This window comes from Nuphar pumila, chromosome 3 (genome assembly GCF_984573655.1).
Source record: "Nuphar pumila chromosome 3, dmNupPumi1.hap1.1, whole genome shotgun sequence".
NCBI lineage: Eukaryota > Viridiplantae > Streptophyta > Magnoliopsida > Nymphaeales > Nymphaeaceae > Nuphar > Nuphar pumila.
Window position 1 is genome coordinate 2,314,109 of NC_143251.1, and position 13,479 is coordinate 2,327,587.

The 13,479-nt window shown below is 44.6% G+C and overlaps 1 protein-coding gene across 1 annotated transcript; it reads left to right on the forward strand.

Annotated features, from left to right (window-relative positions):
• Positions 1–7,597: 7,597 nt before the first annotated feature.
• Positions 7,598–8,960, forward strand: LOC149841618 (xyloglucan endotransglucosylase/hydrolase protein 15-like). The gene is made up of 4 exons (XM_089998490.1): positions 7,598–7,763; positions 7,911–8,011; positions 8,130–8,323; positions 8,419–8,960. Exons 1-4 carry the CDS (start codon positions 7,598–7,600, stop codon positions 8,828–8,830), a joined length of 873 nt encoding a protein of 290 aa, XP_089854616.1. The 3' UTR covers positions 8,831–8,960.
• Positions 8,961–13,479: the final 4,519 nt, after the last annotated feature.

Genomic DNA, 13,479 nt, shown 5'->3' on the forward strand with positions numbered 1-13,479 from the left:
ACAAGATAAAATTGAAGTTTTGGTTCAGAGTCCTGATCTGATTAGGACTCTGAGAAAGAGTCCTGATTCGATCAGAACTCTAAGAATTTTAGTTTTTTGATAAGCAAATGATGAAATTTGGGTAAAGCTTTTGAAAACTAGTGAAAATGAAGTATAAAAATCAATTTTGGGTAGAGTCCTACTTCGATCAGGACTCTGGGGTAGAGTCCTGATTTGATCAGGACTCTGAGATAAAATCTCAGAATTTTGAAATTCTTTGATAAAAGTGTAATAGTTTTGGTAGATTGAAAGATTTCTGAAAGATTCTCTCAAAATTGAAATCAGGATCAGAGCCCCGATCCAACTAGGACTCTCTGAACAGAGTCCTGTTTTGACTGAAAATCTGAGTTTCTGACTCATTTTGAAAGATTTTGAAAGATTTGATTGAAAATGGATAAAATAGCTGTAAAAGATTAGAGTCTCAATCCAATTAAAACTCTGAAGAAGAGTACTAATCCGACTGGACTCTTGAAGAAGAGTCCTGATCCAACTAGAACTCTAAAATTTTGGCCAAAATAGAAGATTTTAAAAGGTTTTCTCCGAAAACAGGTAAAAAGGTAGTGAAAAGTAGAGTTCTGATCCGACTAGACTCTGGAAAAGAGTCCTGATCCAACTAGGACTCTAAAATTTTTGAGATTTTTGATAAATCCAGAAGCGACACCACCTAAATGGGCCTCATCTGAGAATTGAAATCAATTAAAATTGAGTTTGAAATGAATCCAAATTTGTCTTATGAGAAAATACTTCAAAATATAAGGTCTTGGGGGTTGGCAAACGACAGAATGTTGATTAAAAACCCAGGTTTTAAAATTGATTTTGAAAGAAAAGTTTTAAAAAACTCAAATCTGGATTAAATATTTTGAAATCAGGAGTGTTGGATCTCGAAAATGAGATGTAATGACATGCAATGCTATGTAGTACAATGAAATGGTATGCCGAATGCATGCAATGATATGCAATGACACATGAAATGTGAGCACTGAATAAGAGTGAAAATTTGGGGTGTTTACACTAACATGCTAGAAGACGACAAGCTCAACTGGTTCATTATGGGACTTCAGCTATGGGCACAGTCTAAAGTGGAAAGAAGTAACCCCCGTATTTTGGAAGATGCATATGTGGTGGTCGAGCTCTTAGTTGACACTCAGCGCAAGCCTTTCACTCCATCAACCAAAGTTGGAAAGGAGCCTGACCACGGAGGCAAGAAGGACAAGCGACGCGATGACAAAGGTGAGGCATCGACACACCATCAATCAGACAAGAAACAAAACTACCCAAAGTATAACAACAACAACAAGGGTGCAGTTATGACATGTTGGTTCTGTGGCAATAGGCACATCGCCAGACAATGCCCCAAGCGCCTCGTGAAGGATGACGGGCAAGCCAATGCAACGTAGGAAGAATGCAGTGATACTTAATGCAGTGACACTGAGGCTATGCAACCGCAGATGAGAGTTATACGGTTGATCAACGCAGCTAGAAGTTGCACAGTTGAGAACAGACAGGTTAACAAAGAACTGATGTATCTCAAAGTCATTATGAATGGAAAGTCTACTTCAGGTATGGTAGACTCTGGAGCCACACACAACTTTGTCTTGCGGGAAGAGGCAGAGCGGTTGGGCTTGAAGCCCGGGCCAAAGCAGAAGACCATCAAAAAGGTAAACTCTGAGGCCAAGCACATCCTTGGTGAAGCAAGAGATGCGGCTATCCAAGTGGGGAGTTGGGCCGGCAAAGCCAACTTCTCTGTGGTGCCCCTAGATGATTTCAAGATAATTCTGGGGATAGAGTTTATGTGAAGTGAGAATGTTATGATGCTACCAAAGTTTAATACGTTGACGATTATGAGGTTAAACATGTCCCACATGGTATAGTGCCTTACGCGGAAAGGCAAGTCTTCAGTGTTATCGGTGATGCAACTGAGGAAGGGTGTCAAGCATGGGGAGCAGACATTCTTAGTTGCTATGTGCGCAAAAGAAGGAAAGGTAGAAGTAGTAGTGCCGCCGACCCTAGCCTCATTGTTGGAGGAGTTTCGGGGGGTGAAGCCTCCAGAATTGCCAAAGCGTCTTCCACCAAGACATGATGTCGACCACAAGATTGAGTTGACCCCGGGAGCGAAGCCTCCCGCAATGGTTTCATACCGCATGTGGCCAACTGAGCTGAAGGAGCTGCGAAGGCAGCTAGACGAGATGTTGGACGTAGGCATTGTTCGTTCATCGAAAGCCCCATTTGGTGCCCCGGTTCTTTTTTAGATGAAACATGATGGCTCCAAACAGTTATTTTTGGATTATCGTGCTTTGAACAAGGTCACGATGAAGAACAAATACCCATTGCTACTGATAGCGGACTTGTTCGATCAGCTAGGCAATGCCCGTATCTTTTCCAAGCTAGATCTGCGATCGGGTTACTGGCAGGTGAGGATTGCTGAAGGTGATGAGCCGAAGACAACTTGCATCACCCGCTATGGTGCTTACAAATTCTTAGTAATGTCATTCAAGTTGACAAATGCTCCAGCCACATTCTCGACTTTAATGAACCAAATTTTCTACCCTTACTTAGACAAGTTTATGGTAGTCTACCTGGATGATATCGTGGTCTACAACAGAACCATGAAAGAACATGTCAAGCACTTGCGAATAGTGTTTCAGGTGCTGAAGAAGAATGACCTCTGTGTTAAACGAGAGAAGTATCTCTTCGGGCAGGAGGAGATCAGCTTCCTTAGCCACGTTGTGGGGCGTGGTGTGCTGCGTATGGATGGGCAGAAGATAAGAGTCATCCAGGAATGGGTTCCGCCAAGCAAAGTGCCAGAATTGTGGTCATTCCTTGGGTTGACAAATTATTATCGACGTTTTATCGAAGGTTATTCCCTTATTGTTGCACCCCTCACAGATTTGTTAAAGAAGATTCAGGTATGGCTCTGGACAGGAGCGTGTCAAGATGTCTTTGATGGCTTGAAGAAAGCCTTAGTGATAGAGTCAGTGTTGTGATTGCCTGATCACTCAAAACCCTTTGAGGTTCACACAGACGCCTCAGACTTTGCCATTGGTGGAGTTATTATGCAGAAGGGTCATCTGATTGCATATGAGAGTCGAAAGCTGAAGGATGCAGAGAGGCGTTACACGGTGCATGAACGTGAGATGATCGCTATCGTGTATTGCCTCAAGACTTGGCAGCACTTCCTTCTGGGTGCCGAGTTCGTCATCAAGACGGACAATGTGGCCACGAGCTATTTTCAGACACAGAAGAAGTTGACACCTAAACAAGCTCGGTGGCAGATGTTTTTGGTTGAGTTCGACTTTTCCTTGGAGTACAAGGTTGGAAAGACCAGTGTTGTTGCGGATGCCCTGAGCCACAGGGATGAACTGGCAGTTGCATGCGTGCTCGAAGCCTTTTGAAGTGCATTTGAAGGACACATTGTTGAGCCGCATATGCGAAGGGACGCAGTAGGATCCGACAACACAACACCTTGTTTCTCTTGTGCAGGCAAGGAAGACTCAACGATTTTGGCTACAGGATTGCCTCCTCGTGATAAAAGGAGGACACATCTTCGTGTCGCAGTGGGGAAGCCTCCGTCGAGAACTGCTTAAGGAGTACCATGATACACTATGGGCTGACAATCCTGGTAAGGAGTGGACCTTAGCACTCCTTGAGCGCGGTTACTATTGGCCGCAGATGAGGGACGACGTTGATTGGTATGTGCGGACATGCCTCATCTGCCAACAAGATAAGAGGACAAACCAGAAAGTTGTTGATCTCCTTAAGCCTCTGCCAATTCCATAACGTCCTTGGGATAGCATTTTCATGGACTTCATTGTTAGTCTGCCAAAGGTAGATGGTCTCAATTCTATTTTGGTTGTGGTAGATCATTTCTCAAAGTATGTCACCTTCATCCCAGCTTCTAAGGAGTGCCTTGCAGAGAAGATTGCAGAGTTGTTCGTAAAGCATGTGGTGAAACACTGGAGCATACCAAAGAGCATTGTAAGTGATTGTGGTGCTCGCTTCACGGGCAAGTTCTGGCGTGAAGTATTTCGGCTACTTGGCTTTGATTTGTTGTTTTCAACAAGCTTTCATCCGCAGCCAGAACACATCAACGGGATACTTGAGCAGTACCTTAGGCACTTTGTTAGTGTCAATAAGAAAAATTGGGTAAAGTTCCTTGATGTGGCACAATTTTGTTATAATCTGCAGAAGAGCGAGTCTTCAGGCCGCAACCCGTTTTAGATAGCCACGGGGCAGTAGCCACTGACCCCGCACACTCTTTCCGCACAAGAAAAGGGAAGATCATCCTTCGCCTATCAGTTTGTTCGCGACTGACACAAGTAGAATGAGTTGGCAAAGGCATTCTTACATAAGGCGACAAGGAGAATGAAGAAGTGGGCAGACAAGCATCGTCGGCCCGATGAGTTGCAAGTTGGGGATCAAATGTTGGTGAAGTTATATCCAAGGCACACAGGCATCTTTTGTGAACGGTACCGCAGACTGCTCAGAAAGTATGAAGGACTCTTCACCATCATAAAGAAGGTGGGCAAGTTGGCCTATAAGCTGGAGTTGCCCCTAGACTTCAAGGTGTACCTGGTGTTTCACGTGTGCAACCTCAAGCAGTTTCATCCAGACGATGAAGATCCAGAATGCGGTGTGCCACAACGCCATCATGCAGTGGGTCGCGGCAGCACAACGAGCCGAGAAGCGCCTCAGTAAGATCCTTCGTCACAAGGTCAACTATTTGGGCGAATGCTTACCATGAAACAGATGGCGCCGAGGACGGCACATGATTTGAAGGGGGAGCATGTTCCCTTGTGACTTACATTATAAAGTTGTGCTTAGAGTCTGTTTTGCTTTTGTTGAGTCTGATGTAAGCTGCCCGGTTTAGGTGAATCAATACCCCAAAGGGGCAGCCCGTATGCTTGAACTGTAATAGCCCTCAGGCAAAATTGTGAATGAATTAAATGCGTTGAGCTTTCTTTTGTTCACCCTCGTTGTGATTGCTTCTTGTGATTGCAATTCTTCTCCCTCTATTCTCTCTTGCTCTCTGATTACAAGCTTCCGCGACTGACAAACGAGCTGATAAGTAGGCTTGCGGTTGTAAGAAAGGACCATCACGTCGCGTTGGCCCATTGCCGTGACACTAATGATTTTAAGGCCAAGTGCCTATTTTAAACATTATTATTCATAAAAGCAAGCAGCTAAATGACATTACTGAAACATTATGGGATTTTGTAAAGTGTGTATCAGGTCAGAGTAGGGGTGTCAACGGCCCCGTTTAGTTCGGACCCAGGTGGAACCAGACTTGGACCAAATTTTCAAGTATGGTATCCGGTCCAAACCCAGGTCTATTAATTGGGTCTACTATAAGAAAAATCATACCCAGACCCGATGAGAACTACATGAACCAAACCCAGATCATACCCGGTAAAACCATATTTTTTATCATTTTTACATTGAAAATTTGAGGGTCTTAATCAGAACTCGGGTCGGGTCCAGGTCTGGTATAAAATTTAACAAAACAAACCCGGGTTTATGTATTAATCAGACCTTCGGGTCCGAACCGAGGTCTTAATCGGGTTTTCTTATTTATCACCATACCCAGAACCTATACCGTTTGGTTCAGGTTGGATCTGGGTAAACCAGAAGCGTTGACACCCCTAGGTCAGAGTGACCTCTGATTGTAATCTGTCAAAGGTCACCCTGATACCGTTCATTCATGCCATAAACGGCATCCCAAATACCCTGATTGAACTATGTTTTCAGCTGTTCATTTCTAAATGTCATTCATCTAGGGCATCAACAGCTATGAAATGAGTCGTGGGACCTATTTTGGATGCCACTCATCGCATGGATGAACGGCATCAATTAGGTGACCTCTCTCACGCATTATAGTAAAGTGGTAGCTCTGACCTGAATGCATAATAGGATATAAGTTTGGCGGTTCTTTTTTTTGTTTTTTAAATCGATGTCCTATTGTAAATTTTTAGTGGTCAATGTGGAACAACGTTGACCCTACCTTCCTCCTGTACCTCACTGCATGAGCGCCTACCATGATTTAGAACCTTTGACCAGCCCATAACATAGGCATTTACATGTTGGATCAAACCATGGACCATTTGATTTTGGTTTCCAGTTTGGGCACGACCCAGATGGTAGGCTAAACCAAAATCCGGTCCGCCCATACAGTAATTGGTGAACCGCGGGTGACACCACCAATGCCTCGCTAATGTCTCATGTTTGGCCATTGATTTTTTAATCAATAAATTAAAAAACCTGCAGACAAATCAGATTTGGACAATTCAGATACTGTTCCTGGCTAAATGAACAATACAGATTACAACTGTGGGGTCTGATTTGATCAAAAACAACTTGCATCAATAAGATTTCAAAAAAAGTATGACGATAGGAATAAGTGGAACCGAACTTGTTTGGCCCATGGTTGGACAGGCTATCAATTTGCAGAACACCTTTGTTTGGAGCTAACCCGCTTCCCACGGCTCCCAAGTGGAACCCATCCTTATCATGCATGCCAGACCAGGTTGATCTGGGTCGTGGACCATTTTGTCCGAGATTTGCATAAGAAACAAAAAAGCGTTGTTTGGTGCACCTGGCATCAACCATGATGCGGCTGTGCCAAGGTATGCACGGTCCAGGAAAAGGGCATTGTACGCGCAAATGGATTCCACACATCTCCATCTTCAAACCAGTCTTTGGAGTTTCATTGATGCAAGTTGTTTTGATCAAACCGGACTCTACATCATTCATTCATTTAAATAACTGAAATCTGACGTGAGCAGGATTGTTTGGCAATTCAAAAATCAACGGTTGATCAAACACATTTAAAAAATCATCATAAGATTTAAAAGAGGTATGAAGAAGGGTCATATTTATTTATTTTTTTCGTTGCACGCGTCATGATGGCATCCCACGGCTCGTGAGGTTTTGTTTTGTTTTACGCATACGCGGCAAAGGCGGTGCATATGCGTATATCCAACTAGCAAAATGCCCAACGCGCCTCATACTCACCGATCTCCCTTGCTTAATTTCTTCTCTATCAACTTTTTTGTTTTCTTTTTTCTACAGTTCCTCGATGAGGTGACAAATCTGTTGATATTTTAACACCAGGTCAACATCATACTGGAAACTTCAAAAAATATATAGGATTCATAGGAAAGTATCAATATATCTTTAAAGGCTCTGTATGGAGATTGCTTCTCAAGCAAAGTTTTACTAATTTAGACCAAGACAAAAGAAAAGGGAGGGAAAGCCAAGTTGGCAGGTGAAACCGCGGAACATGGGGGAAGGAAGAGCAGGGTGCAGCTTGTCTCAATGTGTAAGCCAGCCCATTCGCCTGACCGCTGCATCTTTTCATCCCACTTTCCACTAACAAGCAACAACAATGACTGGCTCTAATTGCCCCTCTATAAAATGTGCAAGCCTCTCACACTCTGTAATCACAACCAATGCTCTTTCTCTCTCAACCATAAACACCAAGTCTGCACCTTAATTTCTCCCCTGTTCATTTCAGTTCTCTACTGCTCCTTTCTCTCTATTAATTTTTAGTTCTCTACCAACAATGGCTGCTTCTACTCATCATATATCCTTTGTACTTGCGTTGTTAGCCTTCACCTTCTTTGGTGGTGTTGCTGCTACTTTCATACAAAATGTAGAGATTACTGGAGGGAAACCTACAATACGCAATGGGGGCAATGTGGTTGATCTTAGACTGGATCAATTCTCAGGTGATTAATGAAAGAGAAGTTCTAATGCCCACAACAACCATAAGCTCATCTATCCATTTCCATTTTTTTTTTATAGACGGCCTTTAATTTCCAATCTTTGCTTCTATATATTCCTCGATCTAATGTGGACAATGATGGTGGTTGCAGCATCTGGCTTCCAATCGAAGCAAGATTTCTTGTTTGCTCGCATCGATATGCAGATCAAGTTGCCCGCTGGTGATTCTGCAGGCACCGTTACCACCTTCTATGTAAGTTGCTCGTTTCCAACAAAAGCCTTATACCCAACCAACCATCTACCACGTCCTTTATTTCATCCATTGCTAACTCAAGTTTCTAAATACATTTTTTCTCTTTACACCAAAGCAGATGTCATCACAAGGTTCTTCTCACGATGAAATAGATCTGGAGTTCCTTGGGAACGAGACCGGCCAGCCTTATGTTCTCCACACCAACGTCTATGCCCAAGGCAAGGGAAAAAGAGAGATGCAGTTCTACCTCTGGTTCGACCCCACTGCTGCATTCCACACCTACTCCATCCTATGGAACCCTCGGCACATCATGTAAAGATCACGTTCACCTCATCTTTCCTATCTTCTCTACCTTGCCATATTGGGCTCTGATTTATGATCCATCTTCCTTGTATATGTTCTTTAAGATTTTATGTGGATAGGAGGCCTATCAGAGTCTTCACTAACCAGGAGGTCCTGGGTGTTCCGTTCCCCACAAACCAAACAATGAGGGTGTATGCAAGCATATGGAATGCGGATGATTGGGCAACCCAGGGAGGACGCGTGAAGACCAACTGGACCAATGCTCCTTTCTTCGCCTCCTACACAAACTTCAGGGCGACTCCTTGCCCATCATCTTCTAAGTCACCACTCTGCGGTTCTCAATCTTCTGCACCCATCTCAACTTCGGCTAGCGGCAGCCAACCAGTTGCGCCAATGGACGACTGGACCAGGAAGATGACACGGTTGTTGCAGAAGAACTACATGATCTACAACTACTGCAATGACGTCAATCGCTTTCCCCAGGGCCTTCCTCCAGAGTGCTTTACCAAGCTCTAGATTCCTTCTCCTCCCTTCCTATAAAATGGTTGTTGTCTACTGCTGTTGAGTCTTTGTTCTAAGTTTTGGTTCTTCAGTTTTTTTTCCCTCGTTGTAGACTTCTCTCAACTGTATCAGCTTTTGGTTCCTTGATATTTAATAAACATAAGAAAGGATTGCAATGTTATTATGTCTGCGTACTTTGCTTGTGTCAACTTTTATTAGCATGACCAAGCTATTTATATTTGACCCTTTACATTGCCAAAGAACATGGACTGAGAACTGAGATAAGTGTGAAACGTAGATGCACGAGCTATAACCATTTTCAGCACATCCTTTCCAAACTTGTGAAGTTGGGTATCCAAAATTCTCATTTCTTGAAATCGATGGTCTGCCACAAAGTATGGGCCTTTTCAAAGGTAGAGATTCGAACATATTAATATGAGAAATGCTATGGCTACCCCATTGGGGTGGCCATAGTTGCCACCGGCAACCACGTGCCACCGTTTGGCACGTTATGGAGACTGGTAGAGGCTCTTATGCCTACCTGTCTCTTAGAGCACGTATGGAAGAGAGAAAAACTCACAGGAAAAAAAAAGTTTGTTCTATGAATTTTTTTTATATGAAAAGTTTTTCAAATGAAAGTTTTCGCTTGTTTGTGTAGCATGAGAAAAACAGAGTGGGAAAATGTGAAAAAAATGAGAAAGAGGAAGAGGAGGGTGGTGGTGGTGGTGGTGAGATGGATGATAGTGGTGATGGTGGTGGTGAGATGGGAGGTGAGAAGTGTAAAAATAAATTCTCTTGATAGCAAACATTTATCTACCTCCTCCCCAAACCCCCATGGAGGAATATTTCTTACTAAAAAATGTACTTTTTAGAAAAGCTCTCTCAGCAAAAAAGTTTCTCTTGTTTGAAAGGATTGAAAAATTAGTACGGATCTTCTATTTTGCATCACTTTCTTTTAAATCTTTCTCACTTTCAAACATGCCCTTAAGGCACGTTTAAAAATTAGAAAAATTCTCATAAGAAGAGAAAGTTTTGCCTATGAGAAGTTTTTCAAAAGAAAAATTTTAGCTTATTTGTTTAGCATGAGTAAACGGGATGGAAACGAAAGAAATTTTTTCTGTTGTTTGTTTGTGCATGAAAAAATTTCGTCATGCTATACAAAAAACTTGAGCCTCAATAATAACTGAACAAAACAGTTGGTCAACCTGAACTTCAGACATCTTAACAAAGAATTCTCCCTCACTGATGCCAAATGCACAAAGTAACCGATCACTATTTGTCTAAACCGATTCATATCTACATAAAGGTAACTACCTAGAAGAATTTATTTGGAAAAATTGCATCACAGTTTCCACATTTATCAATTCACGATACATCTATCATAATTCAAAAAACAAGAATCATCATAGTTTCATTTTCAAGGGAAAAATATCTCAATTTATCCTACTTTTTGGGATAAATAGAACATCAGAACAAAATGCAATAGGAAACCAGCACAATATTGTTCCTAACACACACACACACCATTCCAAATCAATCATAAAGTTAGAAACCTAAAACCAAAATCACGATAAACACTCCCATCATTCCAAAGTAACTCAAACTTCAAAGACCAGACTCCCATACTCCCCTTAAAGAGAACAACTAAACATAATTAGGCAAAAATTGCAGAACTATTTGTGAAAACAACCAACGATTGAGTGTTTCAGCCACATTTCTTCCATACCCAACAATTCAAAAAGTCTATTTTGATCCAGCAATTCGATCAAACATCAATCGAATTTAAAGCACAAAGAAATACTCTAAACCCTAACCTACTGATCACCCAAATTCACGAACGCTAGAATCCCGTTTTCCCATCTAAAAACTACCCTATGAATCAGGAAATTGAACACCACATCCACAAAATTAGATGAATTCAACGAAAAATTGCCCGGAGAAAGGAAGAGAAGTACCTCTTGGTGGAAAGACTCTGCTGTTTTGAGTTTAGAAGAAAGCCAACTAGCCATCTGATTGAGATCTTTTAGGGATTTACAGATCCAATGATTACAAACTCTGTCATTAACGATGTCAATCTGGAACTCTTTCGAGAGATGTTTCCCTTCCTTCTTTTTGTGTTTTTAAAATTCATCCAAACGCCAACCTTTGAGAAATGGTTGATCCCGATCTCCGACTGAGTGGAGGTCGAAATCTTGCCCGGCTCTGGGAGCTTCTCTCCAGGAGAGGGGCCGTCGTCGAAGAGAAAATTGGAGCGGCCAGGGGCGAAGAAGAAGTGGTGGGAGGAGAGGGCGCTGGTGAGGTCAAGGGGGCGTGATAGGAAAGATTCCTTGACCCCCCCCTCCCCTCGCCCCATGGAGGAGTCTTCCTTATCATGTGTACTTTTTTCAAAACGTTTCTCAGCAAAAAAAATTTGCTCGTTTGAAAATGTCGAAAAAAATGTACTGTTTCCCGTCCTCGGTTCAAGATGTTTCTTGCTTCCAAACCTCTCCTTAGGGCATGTTTGATACGCCGTTTCCAGTGGGATTCGGATGAAAATTCTGCTGGAAACAGTAAAACCCGACAAACGTTGGACGTGGTGAACAGCGTTCTGCTCATCCGCCGCGTCCATAAGTATCTGTAATTTTTTATCCACCTCCCCCCTGTTACAAAAAGAACAGGAACGGAGGGGACGAAAAAAAATGCATCGACGGGTGCACCCGTCGATGCGTCTCTCTCTCTCTGCAGGGGCTCCACTGGAGCGGCGGGTGGCAGCACCACCGCCTCTAGTGCAAGGAGGGGGCGTCCTTTCGACAACACAATAGGTGGCTCTCAACGACGGAACCTTAACGGTTGGCGGTGAGGTTTTCCGGTGTAGCGTGGCTGCGTGAGGCATCGAAAGATGGTAGTGGTGCGGTAACTGACCGGTAAGTCCCAACACACACACACTCTCTCTCTCGAAAAAACACATCTCTCTCTCTCTCTCTCTCTCTCTCTCTCTCTCTCTCTCTCTCCGGGGTATTACCCTGACACCTCCACCCCATCCCGATGGCTTTTCCCCTTCCCCACCATCCTTAGCTCCGGCGTCCTCTGCTCCCCACCTTGCCTTTTGATCCAGCTTTGACAAAAGACACCCCCTTGAAATCCTTATACCCGTGACTCTCTCTCTCTGTTCCACCTCCACCGACCCTTCCTTCTTCTTCCACCTCCACCATTGCCGCCCCCACCAGATGGCAGCCCCGCCTTCCCACCAGATGGCAGTCCTTTCCTCTTTCCTCTCTCTCTCACAATCGCTCTCTCTCTATGAGCCACCACCGTCGGCGATTTTCCACTGTCTCAGAGCCACCACCATCACAGCACTCTCACCTCTCTCACTCACTCCCATTGCAGAGCCACCTCCGTCTCAGAGCATACGGTCCTCTCTCTCTCTCTCTCAAACCCCAAATCCTCAAAACCCCAAATCCCTTCTTCTTTTCATTTCCAGTCAGTGCAGTCACTGTCGGATGCCCTCCGTCGGATGCTCTTTGATGCCCTCTGTTGTGTGCGCCCGTCGATAGGGCCCTCAGCATCTCACGACTCCTCTGCCACCATTTTTCGGTGGTCCATTCTCCTTCGGCTTCCGCATCGGCGTTTGGGTTTCCAGCAACAGTCTCTAAGCGTGAAGGAGGTTACCCGACCCTCTTTCCCTCTCTCAAATCTTGAATCTCACCGACCTCTCTCTTGTTGTCCACCCCCCTCTGCCACCATTTTTTTAGTGGTCCATCCCCTTTCGGCCTCCGCATCAGCATTTGAGTTTCCAGCAACAGTGACTCTCACTGACCTCTATCTTGTTGTCCATCCTCCTCCGACCCTCTGCGTCTCACGACCCCTTTGCCACCATTTTTGGGTGGTCCAGCCCCCTTCCTCCTCTGCATCGGTGATTGGGTTTCCAGTTGTCTCAAAGCAGCGTGAAGGAGCGATTGAAGGAGGTTACTCGGTCTCGTTCTCTCAGCGATGCTCGACGGGAGGTGGAGTACGTGCTGGAGGCCGTCTGGTAGGGAATCACGGCAGTGGGCGTCCGCGGCACCGACACCTTTGTCCTCGGCATCTAGAAGCAGTCCTCCGCCAAGCTCCAAGTCTCCCGAGTGTAAGGGGTTTCGACCATCGGCGTCAAGGATTCCGACCTCGATCGTCAATCCTACGGTGGGACACTTGCCTCCATCATCCCTCTTCTTCTGGGGCTTAGGAGCCTCCAACTCCCTGCAGGCCAACCAACATGCTCTATCCTCTATCCTAGAGGCTTTGAACGATTGGGGACTCGCTTTCGTCCTTCGCCGCCAAGGTGCTTTTGTTGTTCTCCCTTTTCGCTTATCTTTTCGTGTGTTTTTCTCTCTATCGGAGGCCTTCGCGTCCTGTCTCGCCGCCGGTTCACTGCTGGCTCGTGATGTCGGGCGATTTCTTAGAGCTGTCAGGGTGGAATCCCTTCAGGCATGCTCTGTTGGCGCCACTCTTCGGGCTCCGTTTTTCTTTCGTAGGCCGCCCAGCTCGATCGACGGTCGGGGCTGGCAGGAGGTGAAAGCTACCTGGCAGCGGTCTTTCTCCAAAAAGCTTTCTCGCTCTCGTCTTTCACAGGCGAAGCCGGGTGACTGGTGGTGCGCGAGTTTCCTTTCACTCAACTTTCGCAGGCGTCGTGCTTGCCTCCATTGCGC